The 19,501-nt window shown below is 43.2% G+C and overlaps 1 protein-coding gene across 1 annotated transcript in view; it reads right to left on the bottom strand.

The window, feature by feature from the left end:
- KMT2A (lysine methyltransferase 2A) overlaps window positions 1-19,501 on the bottom strand; it is a 342,071-nt gene that overhangs the window by 76,443 nt on the left and 246,127 nt on the right. Inside the window, exons 23-27 of the mRNA XM_082273407.1 lie at window positions 15,553-15,670; window positions 11,576-11,654; window positions 10,888-11,054; window positions 8,202-8,366; window positions 4,037-7,943 (exon numbers count right to left, since the gene is read on the bottom strand). Of these exons, the coding sequence (XP_082129533.1) occupies window positions 4,037-7,943; window positions 8,202-8,366; window positions 10,888-11,054; window positions 11,576-11,654; window positions 15,553-15,670 (4,436 nt within the window). The remainder of the gene's footprint in view (window positions 1-4,036; window positions 7,944-8,201; window positions 8,367-10,887; window positions 11,055-11,575; window positions 11,655-15,552; window positions 15,671-19,501) is intronic.

Below are 19,501 nucleotides of genomic sequence, written 5' to 3'. Positions count from 1 at the left end.
GATCCACCAGGATATAGAGCAGACCTCGTTAGTCGGCTCAAGTGTATCATTTTGCCTAAAGACTGCGGATCACTGTTCCATTTTGCAAGAATCTCTTTTTGCAGAGATCCCGAATGAGCAAACGGAACCGCCTCGAAGGTTGATACCATCAGACCCAGGGCTCTCTGTAAAAGTCCGTAGTGAGGACAGATCGGTGTCCGACAGCAACCAGATCGCTCCCTGCAACTTAGGAAGTTTTTCCAGGGGACGAAAGACCCTCGCCAAGGCGGAATCTAGAGTCAGCCCAGGATAATCCAACCTCACTGAAGGCGTCAGAGCAGATTTTTTGAAATTGATAGTCCACCCGAATTTCTGAAGGGTCTGAACTGTAATTGACAGGTCGCCCAACAGAGCCGAGTGAGAGTTCGCTCTCAATAGGAGATCGTCTAGATATCCCAGGATCGCAATCCCTTTTTGGTGCAACAAAGCCAATACCGGGGCCAGTACCTTGGTAAAGACTCTGGGAGCGGAGGCGAGACCAAAGGGTAATGCCACAAATTGAAAATGCTCCTCTGCCACCGCAAAGCGGAGAAATCGCTGGTGTCCCCCGTAGATAGGGATGTGTAGATGCGCATCTTTGATATAGATGGAGGCCCGAAAAATCCCCTGATTTAAAGACGCTACCATCGACCGAATGGATTCCATTTGAAGCTTCTGCACCCGCACAAAACGGTTCAGAGCCTTGAGGTCCAGGATTGGACGCACCTTGGCCACTTTTCTGGGCATCGTGAACAGGTTTGAATAGATACCATGAAAGCGTTCCTGCGGAGGAACCGTTGGAACAATTACTCCTTGAGCAAGGAGATCTTGCACTGCGTTCCAGGGAGATCCTTCAAACGATCCGGAGACAGGCGAAGATTTGAACCTGTCCGCTGGGAGGGACCGAAAATCGATCTTGTACCAGGAACGAATCAGTTCGTGAACCCATTTGTCTTGAATGAAGGAAGTCCAGGGTTAATAAAGAAGAGCAGACGTCCACCCACCCCCGAAATGGGTGAGGGCACCCCTTCATGCTGAAGAGGACTTGCCCGCAGAACCGGACTGGCTGGTCTTGCCTGACCATGACTTTTTAGCCCCTCCCGAAGCCCTGAACGGCTTACTTTTTTCTTGCGCCCCTGAGGCACAAAAAAAAAAAAGTCTATGAGCGGTGAAAGAAGACTCCCGCTTACTACGGAGGATTGAGGAAGAGTACTTTTCCCACCAGTTAGACCTTTGATCAACTCATCCAGTTAGCCGCCAAATAATCGCTCTCCCAGGAATAGGAGATCTGTTAAGGCCTTCTTGGAAGCCTGGTCTGCCGACCAGCTCTTCAGACACACCATGCGTCTTATGGCAATCCCCACAGCCGACACTCTGGCCACCAGGGGAGCCGCATTCCAAGGACGCATCACACAGGAACACCAGGGCCTGGGCCATCTGGTCCATAAGTTCCAACAACAGCTTTGGGGAAACTAAGTCAGCATCTAGGTTCCCCTTAAAAACCCTTAGCCATTCTGTAACCGTCTGATACCAAAACAGACACAAAAATCGGTTTCAGGATTGAACCCGCCAACACATGAAGGTGGCGGGAAAGGGATTCCATCCGCCTGTACACAAGGGAATCTTCCACAGGCACTATAGTAGATTTGTTCAACCTGCATACAGGGTGATCCATCTTAGGCGGTACCATCCAACGGTTCAAAACCGACTCTGCAAAGAGATAACCGCGTTTAAAGCACTTAGGGACTACTAGCACATGCTTGATGCACCCGATTGCGAGGACAGTGAACCCTCAAGGATGGGGGCGTCCGCAGCGACCATATCAGTCTCTGTATTGAAGGACCCCACTGATGACGGTGAAGGCAGTGGCCGTTTTCGGCTATTAACCTTTTTCATCACAAAATCGACCTTGGTCGCCAGGCTTTCCAGTGCTGATGAAATCGCGGCCAGCCACTGCAATCCAGAAGGTTCGGTAGTCGCACTAAGGGTGTCTGAGGATGAAACCACTGCCTGGGACTCCATATTTTTTCAAAGGAAAGCAGGTGTACTGTCTCTTTAAGAGTGCTGAGCGCGGTCCCCACCGCCGATCACCGGGGTATGCGGAGTCCCCCTTAAATATATGCAGATACCAGAGTGCGCAGGGAGGAAAGTGAAAGTGAAAGTCACAGGATATGACATCAGCCTGGATAGAATGTGAAAGGTCACGCTGCCTATGTAGCTCCACATAGCTACACAAAAATGTCTGCCAACGCAAGTCAATGGGAAGCACAGGGAAAATGGCTGCACTATGCAGGTCAATGGGGAGAAATCCTCCTTATGCCCACACTAAAGATGGCGGCCCCCACGGAACGCCATGCGGTCAGGGAACCCCAAATTGGAGGCCACAGAGGATCTACAAGATCTCGCAGGAAAAGGTACAGTTTTCACCCCCCACAGCAATAGCGCCCCCCAGGTGAAAACTGCAATAAGGGCAGGGGAGGTGGGCAGGGCACAGGGCCAGGTATCCTGACAGGTCAGGGGGATCTTGTAGGAATTACTAGGTCCTACCATCCCCAGGAGTGGGCCCACGTCCCCCCCCAAAACCACTAAGGGATATGGGGGGGTTGCATTTACTCACCATACCATGGACCGGGTGGGCTCCGCTCTGGACAGACCACCTCCCACCAGGAGTGGGGGTGCTGCCAGCCAAGAGGTACGCTGCGGCGTTCCAGGTCGTCGCATCCCAGCAAGACATCCACTCACAGTGACCTAGTGCGGGACTATAACCTGCTCACATTCGCAGGCCAGGCTGGGAGACCTTAAGGATCTAGATTATCCAGTGTGAAACTTCAGCTGGCTATTGCTTGTAGTTCACCAGGAGGAATCCCCCTAAACACTAACTAGCAGAAGTGAGTAAAGAAAATAAAACAAAATATTCTTAAAAGAATAAAAAAACTGAGACCAAAGTCCCAGCAGGAAACCTAGGTACTACTCCTTCACTAGGCAGAAACAAACTGGCTTGCTGGAGCAGGGTGTGTGGGGTTATGCCTATAGGGACAGTCCCCGTAGGCATGGAAAACTGTTTTTTTCCTGCCTAGTACTACTCCTGTAGGGGGCAGCATAACTCAATGGTCTAAGAAGCATAAGAGCTGCGTCTGTCAATGGAAGATAGAGAAAAGGAGGTTATCGTAAGATGAGACTAAAATGGAATTATTTGGCCTTAACACCAAACAATATGTCTGGCGGAAATCCAATGCAGCTCATCATCCAAATCACACCATTCCTAATGTAAAGCATGGAGGTGGTAATATCCTGTTATGGGGTGTTTCTCTGCAGCAGGGACCGGAGCACGTGTCAGGATAGTAGGAAAATTGGATGGGGCAAAATACAGTCAAATTCTAAATAAAAATCTGCTGCCCTCTGCCAGAAAGTTGTCAATGGGAAGGTTTACCTTCCTACATGACAATGACCCAAAGCACATAGAAAAAATGACCACACAGTGGTTTCAAGGAGAAGGTGAATGTCCTTGCACGACCTAGTCAGAGCCCAGACTTAAACCCCATTGAAAATCTGTGGAATGACTTGAAGACTGCAGTCCACAAACGGTCACCGTCAAATTTAACTGAACTAGAGCAGTTATGCAAAGAAGAGTGGGCAAATATTGCAAAGTCTAGATGTGCAACATTAGTAGAGATATATCTCAACAGACTAAATGCTATAATTAAAGCAAAAGGTGTTTCAACAAATTACTGACACAAGGGGTGATCCTTTTTCCAACTCTGTGATCGTTTTTTTTTTTTATTATTTTCTGATATGTTGGTGTTAGTATTTCACTTGGATGTAATAAGTTGCATTAAGTAAATACAGCTGGATAAAACAAAAACTGTGTGTCTTCATTTCAGGCTGCAAAGCAACAAAATGTGATTATTAAAAAAAGGGGGGGGGGTTATTATTTTCTATACTCACTGTATTAATGGTATTACAAGTAAATTTAAGCCTGGGCAAAAGTTTAAAAAGAAGAGGCAAAAAACCAACATACCCTGAGGAGAACGAACCAGACTGTTTGCCACCTTGGTTCTCATCCTGTACTGTAGCTTGGCTCTGTCTGGAATGTGAAGTCTTAAGTTTTTTCTTAGTTATCTTGTCCACACCTGTGGTCTGCCTTTTCCCCTTGCTTTTTGTCTTCTGTGTAGTTGTAGCTGTTCTAAGCATGCTAGTAGCTGTTGAAGTGATTATTCTTCCTTCGGAGTCAGGTGGTGGCTGCGCAGAGGAGGACTTGTGATCCGAACTACCAGCGAGATCAGGAAGAATTGGAGTCCTGATAAGTCTGTTCATATTATGAGCAACTGGAAATAGGCAGTCAGGATCATTCACTGTCTGGGCCAGTGTCATAGCCACAGAATGGGATGTGGGCACTACACATATGCTAGAGGTAGTTGCCATAGCCCCTGCAGTTGGCCCCTGGGAGAAAATCCCAGAGCCTGGAGGGAGAGTCACATGATTGTCCTGAATACCCAAACCCTGTGGATTTGTCTTTATTAAAAAGTTACTGACTGGTCCAATGTCTGAAGGACCCAAAATTCCTGGACTAGTTAAAGTGACATGACCAGTGACTGGAGGAGCTGTGGCAGTAGTCTGCATAGACACAACATTTAGAACTGGTGAGCCAGTAGCGATTGCAGGCATTTTGCTTGTAAGCTGCCCAGGGTCCAATCCAATAATACCAGGCACAGTTTCGCCAGAGTTTGACGGTACCCCACTTTGTGGAAGCAGTGGAGTCTGGTCAAAGTACATAACTCCAGATTTGGATCTTTTTATAATATTCGGTATATTGCGGTGAGGGCCTGTATTGCCGAGGCTGCCGAGGTCAATCAAATTAGGGTGCGTGGGTAAACTACCAGCAAGTTGCGGAGCAGAGAAGTTAATAAGTGTCATGTTAGAAATTACTTCAGGAGCATGCCTCAATCCTGGGCTAACAGAAGGTGCCAACTTTTTGTTTTTCTTAGAATGTAAGCGAGAAATTTGTCTTTTCTTATTCATACCAGTAGATGGAGCATTAGAAGAACGGCTCAGTTCTGCTCTCTGACTGGATTCTGAAACTAGAAGTTGCGGGTCAGATGAGGGCTGAACTCCAATAAGAAGACCTGAAGGCTGATTAGTGAGACTAGGCAAGAATGTAGTTTGTGGGGCAGCAGGAAATGATTGCAAGTGTGGGTGGTGAGGCACTGGAAGAAGACCCTTGCTGACAGGTGGAAACGTTGAAGTTAATGAAGGACTCAAATTTGTGGCTAAAGTTAATCCTCCTCCCACGGAACTTAACACGGGTACATCCCCATCAAGGCGACTCGAGCCAGAAGGTACAGACGATGTTAGCTGAATTTTTTGAGTAACAGTACCAGTCAAAGGCTGTAAGACATACAGGGGTTGCATATTCTGATTAACTACTACTAACTTTTCTGCAGTGGATTTAAGGTGAGCTGAAGTGCTCTGTACAGCACTAGTTGACATCTGAGATGTGCCTGGGCTTTCTGATTTGTTTGGGTTGTATTTTTGGTTTTGAACCGGCACAGTGGGCGACACTGGAACTTGCAGATTTGGGGTACCACTATTTCGTCTTAGTTCCTGATTTCCTGTATGATCTACCTGTGCACATGGTGGGCTGGAAATATGTTCTGGTTCCATACGTCCTGCCATGTATCTATCTGCAGTTATGTGACCCTCTGCTGTCCTGTCTACACTCTGCGATAATAGAGATGAATCTCGCTCACCAGGTGCCCCAGGCTTTTCTGTAACAGTCACCCTCTTCCTGCTCGTTTCTGATGGTGGCATGGACAGTAAGGAACGTTCATTTGGGGACAACTGGGATTCTGGGATTACACCTAATCTGTTATGGTTCTGGCTAGGAAGAGCTGGGCTACGAGTAGTGAGCACAGAAAGGTCAGAAGGCAGCTCTAGTGGCAGTTCAAATTGCTCCTCTGCAGACATTGCTGATGTTACAGCACCATCTCCTGGCTCGGATGATGGAAGCTGCTGTGTGAATACCTCAAACAAGCCCATATCTTTCCCACGGTTGTTGTCTAAACCTAAACCATCTCCCAGTGTTAGTAATTCAGAGGAAGAGGATTCTGGGCTTTCTCCTAGTGCTTGCATGGATGGAGTATTCTTCAGCACAAAATCCATAATGTCAATAGGAAGAATATTTCCACAGTCATCACTATTGTTATTGTCAGAATCAGATTTCAGCAGCTCTGAATTAAACGTGTCCAAGATATTTTTGTCTGCTCCACCATGACTTCGTCGTGAAGTTTCCAAGCTCAGTTGTGGCTCTAGCGTATCTTGCTTCACAGCGTGACAACTGTCCATTTTGGTGTCAGAAGCCTTGCTGCCTTTACCAGTATGAACTTTTCCCAACTGTTCTTCTGATGCAGCCAGCTTTTCTGCTCCATTCTGTTTATTTGCCCTTTTCCCAGAGTGGCTAGATTTTCCTGTGGTGGTACTGATGCTGGCATCACTTTCTGTCCCATCATCAACACCATCAAGTTGGGCTATTCTATGACGGTCTCCTTCATCTCTGAATAGGGAACGCACAGTTAGTCTTTCATCCCCAGATGCAGAAACTACAGTCCTAGAAAAGTTGTAGTAATAAGTATCATCTTCTTCAGATGAACTTAAGTCATCAGCACCATCCACTTGACCTTCAGCTGATCTTTTTCCACGCTTCTTTCCTGGAGTGCTGCTACTAAATGGAAGGTCCTCCTCACCATAAGAACGTACACCATACAAGGGTGTTAATCCAAAGAACATGTTAGAGCGGGCTCTTGCACTCCTCCTTGGATAGCGCCTTTTATATGAGCTGCCTTCTTGGGTTTTAGTACTTTCTTGGAGAAGTATGTTTGAGTCCTGTGGGTAAGCAGTGCCATCCTGATTCTCAGAGTCCATGTTGGAGCTAGTATGGTTTGTACCTAGTTCTCCTGTGCCTTCAGGGCTATTTTGGGACTTCACAGCATCTGGAAGCTCTGTAATCCTGCCAGGAGACAATGCTTGTTGGTTTAAATTTCTAGAATTTGAGTAGTCACCACTTGTTGACTCTAACTGTGAAGTAACTGCACTGTGCACAGTGGTCTCTGTTTTGTTGTGTGACCGCCCTTTGAAACCGACAGCCTCCAACGCTGAATGTTTCCCATTTGTATCCGCTTTAATTTGGCCCTCCCCTGATGAGCGTTCAGAGTCAGAAACAGATATCCCAGGAAATTTTTCTTGAGAATTGTCCATAACCAGACTCTTTGACTTTGGCAGTTTTTCTTTGGTCACTGAAACCGGTATAGGAGTTTCTTTGACTTCTTCAAGGAAAACCGTCTTCTCTGTGAGAGAAAATATTACATGCTGATCCTTTTCCCTTTTTATTGCCCTATTTTGTTGTGGAGCAGAAGTAGCTTTGGAAGTTAACACAAAGGATGCTGCATCTTTTCCAGTACCGGATCTGCTTGTGCTAAAATCAGGGATAGATATATCTTGTGGTTGATGTGTTTTAGGGCTTTGGTTAGTAGCAGGATCATAATTTCTGTGAGCAGCTGACTTTGCCTTTTCAACTTTGGGAGCTGCGACCTTTACAATTAATTCTGAGGAGCTAGGTTGCCGTGTTTCTAATTGTTTGTCCCCCTTTTCCTTGGAAACTCCATGGCCATCGTTTGGTGAGTAACTAGTCTGAAGAGGAGCTGAAGAGGCTCCGCCTGACTCCATATTGTTAGTTTTGAGGTCTGTCATAGTAATAGTATCTGCAATAGGTAGTTTAGTCTTTGTAGTGTCAGTCTGAGAGGGAGAAATCAAGCGTGGCTTCTGAAGCTGTGGTACTGAAGAGACACTATGCCTACGTGAGCCTATGCTACGAAATCCAGAAGAAAGCAAAGGGTCCCCAACTGTCACAATTTCATGTGTAACAGGGCTACCTGAAAGAGAAAAAGAAACATATCATTGAGAGCATAAGTGGCTATTTCTACTGGTATTTAAATTATTATGGACTTTCAGAAGGTGATAATAACCTAATAACTAATAGATGTATGCCAATAAACTTGTTCAGTTTTGTAACATTGTAGCATCCTTGAAATTGTGTAAACATGTGTCCCATAAACACCCTTCCATACGAACATGACATTAGTTGTAACTATGATCAACTACTGCATCAGGCAGACACTTTTAAGGATTACCTGCTGACGGAAGGGGTCGAGATCCTGGAGAGCGCTGATTATGGGGATATCTGTGGCGAACCCTGCTCCTACCAAGAGTCCGGGAAGAAGTCAAAGAAACTGAATTACAAGGTGGTGGTTCTGGTGAAGGGAGACCAGAAGATTTTGGTTCCTGAAGATTTAATTCTGAAAAAAAGGAGTAAATGAAAAGATACTATCATACTGTAAAAGTGCATATGATCACCGATAATATAAAAGTGATTAAATTTACCAAAAGCACAAGTGTAAAAACTCAACAGCCTGATGTAAAACTGCCACTAGTTTGTAACTAGGTATGATGATGTTAAATTAACAACCATTGTGCCCCTACTGCACATTTTTCAGATATATTTATCAGTTTAGATCACAGCTAGAAAACATGATGTTTATGTGAACAATTTAATTTTTAGGTATGACAAGGATTTCCTATGCTTGACAGCCAGCTGAGCTCAGATTTCTTTTGCCGTTACTGACCAGTAACAAAAGGTTTATGAACTTGCCTATCATAAGTTTATTGTATTTTTTTTTTAAACATCGTTTTATCAAAAGTAGGTACTAAAGTACAAGTTCACCTTTGGGAACATGTTACATGTTTCATCTATTTCTGGCACAGTTTTTAGGGTTGATGGTGTTACTAGCAATGGTTACTTGTTGCCCATTTGTGTTGGTACCAATGACATGACTTTTAAAAACATTTTTTTTTTTTTGTATTTAAATAACTGCATTTTAACCAAATATTTGAGTTTTTTTGCCATTAAAGTCCAGTCTATTCTTCTATACCATTAAACACTATGCAGTAACACTGGTGGTGTGGAGATCAGAAGTATATGTACTCATGAGATTTAGAGGACAGTCTAGAGAAAGACAGTTCTCCTGTAACATAAATAGGATAGTTGCGCTAAAGGCGGCTGCAGGAACATTGGTACACTGAAATAGTATGAAGAGAGGACCAGGTGAGAGATAGGGGCCTTACAACGCTGGGCAACAGAGGCTTGATGCCAGAACGTGCAGAAAACCACCAAAATCCTGGTGGAGTGGGAGTGTAAAAGCACAGGAGGAGTTTTCCTGTAGAGTGTAAGCTCTAGTGAAGAGTTGTCCTATCCATCAAGTGATGGTATGCACAAAGGCAGGATGTTCTTGTAAGGTTCGGAGAATAGGATTGGGCAAATAATAAGTCTGTCTTCCTGACAGAGACTGTTGCTTTGAGGTAGACTCTTATGGCTCTGACTACAGGCAATCCAGAAAGTATTCACAGTGGTTCACTTTTTTTAAACGTTTTGTTATGTTACAACCTTATTCCAAAATTGATAAAATTCATTATTTTCCTCAAAATGTACAAATAATACCCCATAATGACAACCTAAAACGTTTATTTGAAATCTTTGCAAATTTATTAAAAATAAAAAAAAATCACATATACATAAGTATTCACAGCCTTTGCCATGACACTCAAAATTGAGCCATCAGCTCCCGGGATAGACATTCCCAGTGGCAGCCAATGGATCATGAGCATGCAAGTTCTTTTAATAGATTTGTAAATATGGGCCCCTTGGTGGCCCCTTAGTGTCTTGCATCAGCATAACATTATCTACTATCTTTATTACATGGTACAAACTGTCTATTTCCTAGAAACCATGTATCGCATCAAACCCTGAGGAAGTAAACAGTTGTTCATGAAACGTGTCGGGTTACCAGGATGCATTTTCATGCCTACCGTGGATTGCTCTATGGAATACTGAACTTGAATATGAATATACTATGTATAACATCGCAAATCTGCTTTATAATATGGTACCTGTCTGTGTTTACTTGCTGACATTGTATGTTTGAATAAACTTGCTTTTTACATTGTATCATTGGGCGTGTCGCACCTCATTCAAAGTTCGATATTTCGAGGGCCGATATGCACTTTCCCCGATATATTGGAATCGGCCCCGGAGGTTACCGATATTGTCGTGACTTCATTGCGTATGTTGCGCCACACGCCTCCGCGCACTGGGACAGCTTCTGCCTTCTTGATTAATGAATGAGAGAGCCTGTTTTCAATCTAAACCCTTTAGATTGAACACAGGCACTCTCATTCATTAATCAGACTTCCAAGGACATAGCAGAACATACAACTTTTTCCTAAGAACAGAAACAGGTCTCTACTGGAGAGGATCAAGTTAAGCTTTTGATGAACCTTGGAGGGCCTGCTGTGCCTGTTTGAAGGGAGAGAAGCAGATTAACAGCACCAGGGATATCACAGAGCGTGTTATAGATATCGTTCTGGTAAGAGGCTATTTTGGTTCTTGCACCTGTGGTGAAGAGCACAGTATTTTGGTGTGGTCACATGAAGAGTTCGTTTGGAGCATTATATTTTGCACTTACCTATTGTCCGCCGGGTAAGGAGGAAATTCACTAGGTGGAGGGATTTCATCGCCATCATTGAATATCATCTGAATCTCACATCTGTTTTCACATTATCATATTGTCGACTGAAGGATTTTATTTCTTTGGACTTTATGACTAATATTGTTTTGTTAACACTTATCTGAATATGTTTATTTGGATTTAGCGCACCTTTTTTTTCACACACACACACACACACACACACATATATATATATATATATATATATATTTGATTTATTTTACTTTATAAGCCCAAGTGTTTCCTCAAATCTTACCATGCACATCACGGAGCAGGGGACTGTGTGCAATAGTTCGGTTCTCTTCATGATGCACAGTGCTATTAATATCAGGCTCAGAGGGTGGTCGCCTACATTCCAGAATCTTGCAGGTATACACACAGCGTTTTCGAGCATCGGTTGTACTCCAGTAGACTCGTGAACATCTAGACAACAGAACATATATTTACATATATAAAATGTAGAAAAATTAAACTTAGAAATGTATATACAATACATGATGTTAATCTGGTAAAAATTCTCAAAACTAAAAGTTTAGTCTTTTGTGGTGCTTGTCTTCAGAATGGTAAACACAGTCAGTATTATGTAAGCTATGAGAGCCCATTCACATTAGCGCGACTTGTCAGCCTGACAAGTCGCGGTATGTCGCGGTCCATTGATTAGCACAGGACCCGTTCTAATAGGAGCGACACAAGTCGCTCCGACTTAGAAAAAGGTTCCTGTACTACTTTGGGGCGACCTCAGAGCGACTTGCATAGACTTCCATTATGTGAAGTCTCTGCAAGTCGCGCCGAAGTCGCGGTGCACAGCAGTGCATGCGACTTCACAGGTCGCCCCCCGAAGTCGTGTCGCGCTAGTCTGAATGGGCTCTAAATCAATCTTTAGTCAAAGTACAACAAGATTATTTAGTAAATGCATGTAAAAAAAAAAAAAAAAAGATTCATACTGATATCCAACTGGAAAGAGCTTCTCCTCGCAATCTGATAAGTCATTTAGAATTCCAAGGCAATCTACTGTCATAGAACCTGCAAAAAAACAAAACAAAAAACAAGACCCATTAAGACAGGAACCAGGGTAGCAAAATTGAACTATAGACAATAAAAGTAGATTGAGAATATAAATGAACAATGCTAGAGATTATCCAAATGCAACACTCAGTCATATACTGAAGTCAGTTGCCCTTTATATGGAAGAAAGTTACTATAAAGGCGGTCCCCCATGTTTACAAACATCTGACTAACATACTTGCAAATGGAGGGAGACAACAGGAAGTGAGAAGAAATCTACCCCTCGGAAGGGAAATGGACTCCTGTAAGAATTATTGTGGGGGACACTGAAGTTGTATCACCAATCCTTGTTTCCACAGCAACCCAAAATTTTCAAAATACAATTGTCACAGGGACAAAAACTAAGGTAAAAACTTCTAAACAGGGGCACAAGCAGCAAAACAAATGTTACTGGGATGTTAACCCTTCCCTATTCTATCCAAAAAAAACAAACATTTTTGGCTGGAGTTACACTTAAAAAATGTAGTTTAAATGTATGCGGGGCTACTGTGTGTGTAAATCCCAACTATTGCATTAACCACTTGCCTATTGGGCACTTCTACTTCCTTCCTAACCAGGCTAGCTTTTAGCGCTCTCACACTTCGAATGACAATTACTCAGTCACTGTACCCATACTGACTTTTTTCCCTTTTTTCCCCCACACAATAGAGGTTTGTTTTGGTGGTATTTAATCACCACTAGGTTTTCCTTTTTTTGTTTTTTCACTATAAATGAAAAAGAAAAAGACCGAAAATTTTGTAAGAGAAATTGCATTTTTCTTCATTTCTGTTATACCATTTAGCAAATTAGTAATTTTCTTCATAAATACGGACAACATTTATACTCTGACAATGGAAGGGCTGGGAGTGTGAGGAGACCTGCTATCTGGACGGGACAACTAATGTGATCCAGCAAGCAAGTCTGTTGTGTTTCATAAGCTCTCCAGCAGAATGTATCAGTTTACATGGATGAAACAAACTACCTAACACTGCGGATCTAAACCTATCCTTATCCAAGGCTATATGGAGAAACATCTTTAAGATCCTGGCAAAGAGGGCTAATGTGCAATATAAATTCAAGGCATAAAAATTCTGGCGATTTGGTGAGTGGGGAACCGAGAGATGTCACCTATCACTTTGAAGCACCTTGTATAAACCTCAGCACTTGAGCACCTTATTTGGTTCACGATTAAGGACTGTTTTATTCATATTTATTCACATTGTAGTTCACTTTGATGAACTTTGTTTAATCTTCAGCACCTGAGCACTTTAATTGGATCACGATTAAGAACTTTTTTCATTTGTATTTTTATTCATATATTTTAGTTTGTTTGATGAATTGATTATATCTATTTCACATGATTATTGTCACCAATGCTAGCGCTGCTTAATTTTGGTTTTTAACATTTATACTGCCTCATTTCTTTGATAAAAATAACCCAAACCTGTGAACATTAGTTGGTCTTTGTGAAGGTTATAGAGTCTACAAGCTATGGTGCCAATCACTGAAAATTGATCACACCTGATATACTGATGGCCTATCTAATTTCTTGAGACACGGAGCCCCCGTTCACATCGGCACGATTTGACAAGTTAAATTGCAGCCTTTTGTCCACAATAGCATTGTCCAATTGGGTGCAACGCCGACTATGTGGCGCCGCACCGATTTCCAAAAGTAGTTCCTGCACCACTTTTGGCGACTTTAGGGGTGATTTCAATAGTCATCTGGACAGAACCCACACAGATGTCTCTCAAATTGCCACAGAACTCACACTGAAATGCGAGTTTGAAATCATGCGATTTCAGCTGAACTCGCACGAATAAACCTGCAGTCAATGTGAACAAGGGTTAAGGCTTCATGCACACTGGTTTCTTGTAAATGCTGTTTTTTGTGACAAAAGATGATCAGCATATAAAGTAACCTAAGCTGCATCCCTTGTAATAGGAATAGAGCATGAGAGATCCTCTTTACAGTGAAGTCCTCTTTACAAGTCTCCAGATCTTGCCTCTAAGCTGGAAAGCCTAAGATCAGGGGGAAAAAAAATAACTATCTCGGCTTCCCAGCCGGAAAAAAACGGCAGTGTTAACACCTGCCTGGGCCGGAAGTGACGTCATAATGTCGTGCCCAGCCTCCGAAGGTCATAGAGATGACTGGGGACCATCTGGTCCTTGGTCAGCTCTATGGTAAACAGCCACTGGCTGATTCATTCACGAGGTCGGCGATCACACAGGGCGAGCCAGTAGAAGCACTGGAGGGTCTGTTAAAAAGAGCTGCAATAATAAAAAAAAAAAAAAAACAGCCGCTATGATTGTTTTTACTGTGCAGGGAATCCCTGCAGGAAAAAAATATATCTGAATGATGTCTGCAGCTGCAGGCATCATTCAGATATCTCCACTGAAAGCCCAGGACATCATATGACATCCAGCTGTATAAAAGTAGTTAATTTTAAAAATTAAAAAAAAAAAAAAAGTGTTATGCTATGGAGGCTTGCTTGGCTTTTATCTCCTTACACATGAACGCATAGCAGAGCATAACTGAAGGACATCCATTCATCCCAATAAGAAGGCAGGGAGACAGCCCAGTAAAGACAACTGGTTTTGCATACAAAATTCTTGCACGGTCATGTTCTGGGGAGTGTGGAAACAGGAGGGGAGCATGGAGTGTTTTCACACAGTCCAGGTAGAAAGTTTTGATATTTGTGGCACTGAGCACCTTTATCGTTTATGAACTTATATTTACACATTAGCAGCAAATTGAATTAAAGGCACAGAGCAATTTTTTCTAAATAAGGCACCGAGCACTTTTAGGGTTTATGAATTTGATATGTTTTTGTATGATGATTTAATGTCGTTTAGCACTTTTTGAATTGATTCACGTAACACCCCATACATTTAAACTTGATTGAGGTTACCCTAGTGCAGTGATGGCGAACCTTGGCACCCCAGATGTTTTGGAACTAAATTTCCCATGATGCTCAACTACATTGCAGAGTGCATGAGCATCATGGAAAATGTAGTTCCAAAACATCTGGGGGTGCCAAGGTTCGCCATCACTGCCCTAGTGGGTCAATCGTTAGTGCAGCTGGCTACATACACAATCAAACTCTAATACCTCAGCACAGAGCTTAAAGCGGAGTTCCGGGCACAGAAACCATTTTTCAACAAACATACCCTCGGGACAGTCAGGGCTAGTACATTCCACAATGGCTAGCCTCTGATCTGTCCCGGTTCGCACTTACCTTTTAGAAGAAATACTCACTTATAAAATTTCTTCCACAGCGTTTCCATCTCTCTTGTGGGCAGCTGAAGCCGGCGCGGTCCTCTTCGGCGTCTTCTTCTCCCAGAATGCGCCTGCACCGGCCTCTCTCGTCACTTCCGGTGCGGCGCCGCATTCCTCCACAGCTTCTGGCGTCGCCCGGAAGTGACGAGCGGGGCCGGTGCCGTCGCATTGATTCCTGGGAGCGATGACGTTCAGCTCCCAGGAATCAGTGCAAGCCAGGAAGTGACGGCGGAGCCGCGGCGCAGAGGGAGGAAGGGAAGACTAGGTGAGTATATTCGATCTTCAATTAGAAGGTGAGTAAATAATAAAAAAAAAAACCTAACTATCCAATTCCTTTTCAGGTGACGGGGAACAAGCGGACGGGCACAAAAAAAAAAAATACTCCGCTTTAATTTGTATTTTTTAACAACTTAAAAAATGTACCTGTTCCAACTTGAATACAAATTCAACTTAGGAAAAAACCTACAGAACCCATCTTGTTTGTAACCCAGGGACCGCCTGTACCAGAAATCTGCTAACACCTATAGACTTGTTAATGCATGCAAACGGCAGGCATCCAATGCAAATCTGGCATTTCCCATTTTGTCTAAAGTCTCACCAATCATCATATGTATATTTTCTGGCTCTAAACCACTCAGAAACTTTCTACGCAGATTAATTCCTTCGAAGTCAACAAAAACTCTTCTGAGAACCTCAAAACTGTTGTCAGACACAATCTGCAAAAAAGAAAAAAAACAATGTAAGGAAAAACTATATAAGCACAATGCACAAAGCATGCTTGCACCTTTCTAAAAGACTAATTTCTTCTTATCTGCTTTAGAAAATGTTACTATGATTAATTCTTCTCCCCCCCCTGCAAAGTAAATGCATATTGTGTTAGTATGCATGACATACTAGCACATAATGTGACACTTACCTGCAACGAAGCCCGCGTTGTCCCCGCTGCCAACCGCATCCATCTTCGCCCGTCTTCCTTCTGGGTCTGCGGGCTCCGGCGGTATTACTGGCCGGAGCCGCCGCCGGTCACGGCACAGGGCCCTGAAGAAACGGCATGGGTGGCCGTTTCTTCAGAGCTTATGCGCCAATTACGTCATCGGCTGCATCCAATGTAAATATCTCCTAAACGGTGCAAGTTTAGGAGATATTTACAGTACCTATAGGTAAGCCTTATTAAAGGCTTAACTATACAGACACTCCTTGTTTAACGACCGCTCAGACTTTCAACCAGCTTTTTGGGCACTGTACATCATTGTATTGTACAGTACAGTACATGATTTTTGTTGTTTATATTTTTGTTTTCTGTACTTATCCAAATGAAAACAATGTTATTGAGTTGGAGTTTTGTGTTTAGACCTTTTTTTCAGAATACAGTACAGTACAGCAGTTAGGAATGCTTCAAATATTGATTACTTGTGGCTCCTCGTTTAACAACCAATTCATTTAACAACCTGGTCGCTGGAACGGAACCTGGTCGTTAAGTGAGGAGAGCCTGTTGTTAAAAGTTATAAAAGTGGGTTTACAGCCACTTTAATATTTATGCTAGATTTGGGGATTATCAACAATAATAGCATAGTATAATCTAATAATTTTATATGTAATTTGGATTAAAAAATATTAAGTTTGGCAGGTGGAACATTTACTCCAACAGTAACAGGGAGAATATAACAAACTGCTTACAAAAGCCCATACCTCGAAAGGAGCTTACATTCTCTGATATCTCCTTCTATATTCATCCACACACTATCTAGTACAAAACCAATTAATTAACCAATATATCTTTTCTAATATTAAGAATTAAGCTTCATCATATAGTACAGGAAATCAAATGTGTTTTTACACGGATAAATTCTGGAGGAAGATGCACAAATATTTTCACTGGGTTTTAGTAAATGAAAATTACTCCAATATGGTGATACTGCACTTCTGCTCATCTTTCTGGCAGCACATCTTTTATTTTGCTCAAAATTAAAAAAATAAATAAATACATTGATTCTGGACCTATATTACACTTTGAAGATTATTGGAAGTGGATTTTGGATGTAATAACTGAATTTCAGTCCCCAAGGGTTATTCAAAGCTAAGGTATATAACCAAAATGTACCTGTGCTTATGGCAATCAAAGCACACCAAAATAATCAAGTGACAGTGACAGCTGCTGCCTATGGCCTCATGCACACAGGGCGTTTTTGCAGCTGCTTTTAGGAGCGTCAGACTTTTTTTTTTTGCAGCTTAAAAACGCCCCTCCATGTTATCTTATGGCCTCATGCGCAAACAGACGTTTTGCAGCTATAAGTGGCATAGGCCACTTTTCAAGCTGCTAAAAAACCCCAGGGCCAGTGCGTTCTGAGGACCAGTGTTAGAGCTGTAAAAACCTCTAAACGCTGCTAAAGGCTGCATAACGTTGCTTATACAGCGTTAAGTCCCGTTATACTTTTTTTTTTATGTGAAAATCAATGGTTCCCTATAGGAGCCCATTGATTTGAATGGAAGTCGCATCCAGGTTGGATCGGGATGATCCGAATTGTGGTGCGACTTGCGCTCTGAGGATCTTGAGGGGGAACTCCATGCCAAAATGGGACAAACCGGGCGTGGGGGTCCCCCCCCAGGTTCAAAACCAGGCCCTTCGGTTACGGTATTAATTTCGAGGGGAGCCCCACGCAAGAAAAAAAAGCAGGCAAGGGGAGGGGACGAGCGAGCAGTCCCTCCCCCCTCCTGGACCATACCAGGCCACACACCCTCAACATGTGGGGAGAAGACCAGAGGGAGAAGACCGGAGGAAGATTTTTAATAAAGGACTTCTAAAAACCGTCTCTTGTCATTATTTACACTACACCGCCTTTTTTTGGGGTGAATGTACAATGTACCCCATACTCATTCCCATAGGGAGGATATCTGGGGGGTCCCCTTGTTACAGGGGGCGTCTAGAATCCGATAAGCCCCCTGCCTGCAGACCCCCACAACCACCGCCCAGGGTTGTCAGGAAGAGGCCCTTGTCCTCATCAACATGGGTACAAGGTGCTTTGGGGTGGGGGGGTGCAGAGCCACCCCTGCTCCAAAGCACCCACACGCCCATGTTGAGGGCATGTGGCTTGGTTTGGTCCAGGAGGGGGGGGGGGGGTGCTCGCTTGTTCCCTCCCCTTTCCTGACCTGCCAGGCTGCATGCTCGGATAAGGGTCTGGTATGGATTTTTGGGGGGACCCCACGCCGTTTTTCTTTTGTGTGGGGCTCCCCTCAAAATCCATAACAGGCCCTAAGGGCCTGGTTTGGAACCTGGGGGAACCCCTACTCCGTTTTTTTGGCATGGAGTTCCCCCTCAAGATCCTGAGAGCGCAAGTCACACCACAAGTCAGATCATCCTGATCGGACTTGGATGCCACTTCTATTCAAATCAATGGGCTGAAAGCAGTATCAAAGACGGCTCAAAGGCAACCATTGATTTTGAATAGAGATAGAAACAACGTGGCTAAACATGCATGAACACCACTGGAAAAAGCTACTAAAAGCACGTTTTTACAGCTGCTTTTTCCTGGTGTTAGCAGTGGCTCTGCAGCTCGTTTTTTCTAACGCCCTGTGTGCATGAGGCCTAAAAGTGACCTCCCACAGAAATCCACATCTTTCCCACAAAACATGTTAGGGGCTGAGCCACTCCACGTGTGTGTTTTAACAGAGTAAGTGGCGTATGAGCAGTAGGTGGATCGAACATAACAGCTGCCTGTGGTAAGACCAAAAGCCAAGCACTGCTGAAAAGAGTTTTTAAAGGTTTTATTGTGAGTGCACATATTTTAAATAAAGGGATTTGGTTATTTTTACAGTATTATGCTATGTGGCCTTTTATTGTTTTTTTGGCATCTGTATACATAATTATCTTGAGTGAATTCTGTGACGAAGAGGAGAGCCCAGGTTGGAGGAGCTGGAGCCTATTTATGTCACATCAAGCTGTTTTTGCCCAATTTAAAATTGCTGGGCAATACTAGTTTAACTAGATGGACTTGTGTCTTTTTTCAGCCTATGTAACTTTGTAAAATTGAGTCATATATTATCAGTGAAGGATTGGGGGAGACCACCTAAAGAGGAGCAGAGGTGCACTTTACAAGGCGTGAATGTAAAGAGCACGATATTCACTCACTAGGTAAAACAAGGGGTTAATCTGATCCGGTGTGTGCGGTGTGTTAACTTTATCTTCAGGATTCTTCCTTTACCTGGAACAATCCCACCAGGGAACACAACTCTTACCAGCACTTTTTCTTCATTACACAAATAGATTATTATGAGCACATACACATGTGGACTATTGAATAATTAAAATGTTTTAGATGATTTGTTATATTTCTATTTTTTGTTTATGTATACACATGGAGTCATTGTTGGCAAGCGCTGTTAGCCCTTATTAGTAGGGCTTGTTTTATATGCAAAGCTAATATATGTTTCGACACTACAGAGGAACATACAGGATTAGTTACTAAAAAATGTTTATTGCTCACACAAAGTGCACAAGCCTACACTTTTTCCAATCCTTTTTGAAAGCCACCCTTGTGCCATCACCTTTG

The sequence above is a fragment of the Pelophylax lessonae genome (assembly GCF_965119305.1).
Source record: "Pelophylax lessonae genome assembly, chromosome: 12".
Lineage (NCBI taxonomy): Eukaryota > Metazoa > Chordata > Amphibia > Anura > Ranidae > Pelophylax > Pelophylax lessonae.
This window is presented reverse-complemented; position numbering and strand designations above follow the sequence as displayed.